General features: G+C 32.9%; 1 protein-coding gene across 1 annotated transcript; it reads right to left on the minus strand.

Moving 5' to 3' along the window:
* Positions 1-2,784: 2,784 nt before the first annotated feature.
* Positions 2,785-5,965, minus strand: LOC134238172 (uncharacterized). The gene is made up of 2 exons (XM_062720284.1): positions 5,889-5,965; positions 2,785-4,671 (listed from the first exon to the last, which is right to left on the minus strand). The coding sequence occupies exon 2, from the start codon at positions 4,669-4,671 to the stop codon at positions 2,968-2,970; it is 1,704 nt and encodes a 567-aa protein (XP_062576268.1). The 5' UTR covers positions 5,889-5,965; the 3' UTR covers positions 2,785-2,967.
* Between the last annotated feature and the right edge of the window lie 35 nt (positions 5,966-6,000).

The following is a 6,000-nucleotide window of genomic DNA, read 5'->3' on the forward strand; positions in this document are numbered from 1 at the left end:
TGTATTTCATGTGATTTTTCTAAAATAAGCGTGAAAAAAATATAAAATAATATTGGAAGTCACTTTTACAAGTTCTATTTTATGTGTATTTTGATTTTTATGGTTATATTTTAACATTAAAACCGGTTTGAAAATACTTAAGAGAGGGTACGGGCTCTCGTAAAGTTACGATAGATTTTGAACGTAGGACTTTCTTAAGAAATTTTGTGAAAACGACTTTTATCGTAAGTTTCTCTTAAGATTGAAATATGTCGTAAGATATTTTGTGAAAAGGGCTACAGGCTATTATTTTAGCGAGCTTATTGCTCACAATACCTCTAGTTATGCATTAAAAATTATGAAGATTGAATATGTTTGGATGCACTACCAAACTAAATATCATATCCTAGACAAAATGTTTTTAGAGATATATAAAACATGAACATAATCAGTAGTTCTGAAACATTAAAATAAGTACCACAGATATATTCAGCTGACTTCCCTTTCTTTGTCCACAGAGGCTGCATATTGTGTCCTCCATCTCCTTCCGGTCACAAGACTCGTTGCCATTAGCAACACAGATAAATAGAATGAAAAACAATAATTTGAGCATGATGAAGGAATTCCTTAACACAGTTTTCCGAACTCCTGGTTTAATCATATTTATACTGTAAATTTAACAGATTTCGTGATCAAAATGTGGTTATTTGATAAAGGATCGGATATCATATTTCAAAGTAATGTTCACAAAACATATATTTTACAATATTGGTTACATTATTAATATTATTCAGTATTTCATGGATTTGGCGCTTATTAGCTTCAACGCACCACAATGACCTTTTCTTCAAGATTTTTCATGAACTTTGCTTGTTCCATAAATATTCATTTTCTGTTGTTCTTTCTCTCAACATCAATTATTTATCAAATAAATATCTTTAAAATGATAATTAAAAATTGCAAACATAGCATATAGAGTTTAGGTGTCCTTTGTCAGTCTTTTATTCAGAACATTACCAAATGGTGTAATTGCGGTGATACTTATTCAATATGGAGTTAACCTACAGTAATCAAGCTAATACGTTTGCTAATAAATTCACCGAATGAAAGATACGGAGATAACGAACAGTATTCCAGATAAAAAGTCCATAAAACAATACAAAATAGGAACAAAGCAAACACAGACCTCCAGAATATCACAGGTGGGATCAGGTGCCATAGAGGAGTGAGCATCCCCTGCCGACCGATCAACAGTACAAACCGGAAGCAAATCAAAGACGGGCCCCTGAAAACATCAGATGTGGGAACAGGTGCCATGAAGGAATGAGTATCCTTTGTAAAACGGTCACAGCCAATTTGTGCTCCTTGTCAAGATCCATAAATGGGAAGTAACTTTCAGCAGATTTTTTGTCATCATAAATGCCATGGTTACTTTTATAAAGAATGCATTTGGACATTCTTCAAATAAAATATCTCCACTTACAGATTTTTCAACGGATTAAATACGCAGTTTTTGCAGTTCTTACGACAACCCTGGGTGGAAAAAAATTTGGATTAGGCCATCCTTAAAAAAATGTTTGTTTGGAATTGCCGCCTGGGGGTTTTCAGACCCAGGAGGGAGGGAGGGATTTTATTTATTTTTTTTTTTTTTTAAATTGAAGCTAAATGATGTAAAATAAAATTTCAATGAACAGTGGTAATTTCCATTTATTATCCTCTTTCTTTTATTTTATTAATATTATTTGGTCCGATTTTGAAGAAAAAAGATATACACAGAACGGTACTCAAATATTAATCTCGTTTAGATGTTAAGATTATGTTCATTTAATAATAGTTATATTTCAGCATCAAACTTCTAGTTTATTTAAAGAATTTTATTTAAACAATACTTTTATCAGACTATTTCGCAGCATTTCTCTTTGAAATTTACCCCTTTGTTAAAACAACGCTTGCAAACAGTTTGAACCACAAAAACTTCTTAAGAATAGTTGGGATGTTTTGTGTAAAACCGGGAGGGGGTGCTTCATACGTTCTCGATTTTTCACCATGCATCAGTTTTAACATTACGTTTCAAAGACTTGTCATACTGACAGATAACATTTTTCCTTTAGTATTTGGGATAAAACGTTTTTGATCCATGTAATTTTTTAAGTGGGAATTGAACGATCTTTTTTTTTCAACATGACGGACTTAACTTATCAATTTCAATGTGCAGTCTATTACAATAGCTCTTTCAAGATATCGATGTATCATTCCATTTAATTTTTTATTCACCTTTTATTTTTATAGAGATGCATAAAAGTTCTGCTCTTCAACACAGCGCTTGAATATTTCCAACATCTTGAACATGGTCTGACATTTTGGCGGCTTTTATTTTGTCAAATCGCCACCTATAATCGCTATATCATAAATACTATGAAGAAAGCGTTTTATTGACCCGAGTTCTTAACTTAATGTGAGCTCAAACCCGACTTTAAAAAGCTATTTCGACGAACGAACTAACTTGTACTAAACAATGTAAGACGATAAAACGATAAAAAAATATTGTCAATATTTTGCCAATAAAATTTTTTTAGCGGGGGGTATTTTAATGAGGCGGGCGGCAATTCCAAACAAACTATAATTTTATTTTGGCCCTATTGCACTGTTTTAATGCAAAAACTTATTCCTAATGCAGCGCTGCCTCAAGCCACATTCACTTGATATTTAACAAAAGAAAAGCTTGAAAATAGAAGTCTTTCTGGTTGTTTTAATAGAAAATGCTAATGGATAGTAGATTAAGTTATTTTTTTATAACATAAGTTTAATGATAGAAATATTTGTCCTTGTGGAAATGCCTCTTGTGACACCGCAGTGCAGATTCGAATGTTGCAGCATATCTTTATTAAAGTTTAATAGATAATTATTCATAAATTATTCATATCTGATATCATCCCAATGGGTAGACTCTCAATAAAGTAACTATTATATTGCTGGTCAGAAAAAATATCACTGAAGATACTTGTACACTGTTATGCCTTTAGTGAGCTTTCCAACATAAAGGTTATTTTCATCATCCACACACAAACTGCACGGGGACTTCAATCCATCTCGTCTCGTGATAAGCAAAGACAAAAACTGACCGTTCTGATCAATGAGGTGCACAGAATCACTGTAATAGTCACACACCAGAATGTGGAGGAGGATATCCGTGCAGATTCCTTTTGGGAAGAACGCCGATTCTTGACTACCTTTGTAAGAGAATCTATACTGCCCTTCTCTATCCACAACCACCACCTCTTGTTTGCTAAAGTCGGAAGTACAAACATCTCCATTCAAGTTTTCTGTGATATAGTATGGAGTGCTATATAATTCCTCTGCTTTGCTGTCCCACTGTATGTTTTGTATCTCTTTTCCTGTCTTGTCATACCTGGTGATTCTAGCCTCTTTATCTTTAACCATTCCCACGAGTATATCCCCGTTGGAGTTGGAGGAGTATAGACTGACTGGTTTCCATTCTCCTGTTTTAATGAATGAGGTGCTCCTGTTGTTAAGTGTCATTCTTCTGATGACCTTTTTGTTTATGTCTGTGAAGATTAAATCTCCGTCCATAGTCGTTGTGTGATAGCCTTCAGATCTAGGACTTGTTTTTATCTTCTCCAGCTGATGCCCTCCTTGTAGATCAATTTGGACAAGGTTTCCATCCCAGTCACTGACCCAGAATCGGTCTCCTTTACTCATTGAAAGGTGAAGAGCACCATAAGCACCATGTATGTTGAACTTCCTTATTTTGGCGATGGAGGGTGATAAAGATATTATTTGTTTCCCTTCTGCTTGTTCATTATTCTTTAGACATTCTTCTTTGTTTTTGTCTGCTTGAGATATCATTTTCATTGGCTTTAATTTTCTACTTTCTGTTCGTTTTTCATGAAAGCTTATTTCACCAAGTAATTGTGCAACATCTTCAATCTTGCATTTCCGAGCAATATATGCTGGTGTGTCTGGTTTTGTTATGCATGGAATCGGTTGAATTGTCATGACTTCTGACAATGCTTTTCTATTCGTTATGTACCAATTGAATTCTTTGACAATGTCATCGAGATAAGTGATGTACTTAGTGAATGTATCTTCCTGGATTTCTACATCTTTTAACAACGAGCTTTCGATCTGGTCTATCTGCTTCATTTTCCCGGTAACAATTGTTTCTACAAAGCTCCTGAGTAAATCAGCATCTTCAATTAATGATTCTCTCATGCTGTTTATTATCTTCTTTATGTTCTTTGCATCGTCTTTTATTTCATTTTGCAAATATTGTGACGTTGGGATATAGTACTCATGGATTTTGTCGATTTCCTTTTGCCATAGTGCCAACTTTTCAGCATGAATTTTCTCAATGTCAGTGAAGCTGTGACCTTTGTGCTCCTGGGATGTGGCACATTTGGAACATAACGAAACTTGGCATTCATCACATAACATATCAGTTTCTTTGGATGGGTGAATCTTGCATTTCTCGAGAAGTTGCCGTGTGCGTTCCTGGTACAGAACAACATTGTGGTTCTGATTTTTTTTAGCCTTTAGATGAAGATCTCTGCATTGCCTACATAACTGCAGACGGCAAGTGTTACAGTAAAATTCACAATTACTTTTGCATTCTTCTGATTGACATTCTAGAAAATGTTGAGCTGTTCCTGGTATTTTGAACGGAGAAAGCATCTGAAAATGCGAAAAATGCAAATTTACACTTACGCGTTTGAAAATATCCATAACTATTAAATGCATGGAAAGTATTATCACTTTCACTGCCAAAGTTCCTGTTATGTATATGACAATCTCTTTTAGCTAAATAACCTGTTTGAACAGAGGAAATTCGACATTCACATATGAATTGAAATATTTTTGAGACGCCCACATGAAGAATATTTACATTTAAATTTTTTGTGTGCACATAACGATGTGGTGTCAATAGCATAGTAGAAATTTACATTTCTGCTACAAAAGTCAAACGTACACTGTACAACCCTTTTATGACAAGGTAATGTAAATGACGTCATTTTTTCGTCAGCATAACACTGACGATTTGGATATTTCAGATATTAGTAGAAATTACCATAGAAAGTAAATTTTCCCTTTGAACAATGACAGTTTGAATTCATTTCCCTGGTAATATGCATAGAAATTCTATAATGTTAATGGTTTAAGATAAATTTTGAAATTGTGCAATATTTGATATGAAGTTAAAATTATTATTATTGATTTTCATTGTGTTCCTTGGAATTAAGGAAAATCTGACAATCCTTATTTTTCAGTCAGATGTCAAAGTTGGGAATGTGTAAGTCGTAAAAACCAATCCAAAAACTAAATTTCAATTTTAAAATGTAAATTAGCATTCAGTAATGTGTTGCTTTCTTTGTCGTCTTGCATATAAATTTGATTTATTAACTTTGCAGAAGAACAGAGGTAAGGAAATATTTCAAAGATATAATCAGTTGAATATTTTCCTGATCTTTTGAAAAGAATTTTGACTCATGAAAAATCTTCCTAACGGATAAAACAACAAGAAAGTATTCCTCATCCCTCTACAAAATGGAAAGTTATGAAAAACCTACGTTCCTAAAAACATAATCGTTCCTTTTGTGTGAGATGTATTAAATATAATTTACTGTAATCTGAATAGAAATGCAAATCTTTATGTGTTTCAAGTCTTAATCAGAAGTGCATGTAGTATGTGAGGATGAGTTTAAGGTTAAAACTTCAGAAAAACAAATTCTTCATATCAAATTTTACCATAGAATGATATTATCATAATATATATTACTATTTTTATTTTGTAAAGTTTTGATAAAGATTTATTTTTGTTCAACATTTAAACATTGCAGCTGAATTTAATTGTTTAACTATTTAATAAAAATCAAAATAGCTCTTAATCTTACCTTAACCAAACGAAAGGGTGGCTTATTTTGCAAACAAGGTTAATTATAGTGTATGCCCCATTTTTTTCTTCAGTTTTAGAAAACCATATGCTTTAACTTTATTCCCATATCT

Source organism: Saccostrea cucullata, unplaced genomic scaffold, assembly GCF_032062105.1.
Source record: "Saccostrea cucullata isolate Sc308-1 unplaced genomic scaffold, CSIRO_AGI_Scuc_v1 ctg3095, whole genome shotgun sequence".
Classification (NCBI taxonomy): Eukaryota; Metazoa; Mollusca; class Bivalvia; order Ostreida; family Ostreidae; genus Saccostrea; species Saccostrea cuccullata.

Excerpts from the sequence above, each read along its gene's own strand:
- LOC134238172 (XM_062720284.1), bottom strand. The coding sequence starts at position 4,671 with ATGCTTTCTCCGTTCAAAATACCAGGAACAGCTCAACATTTTCTAGAA.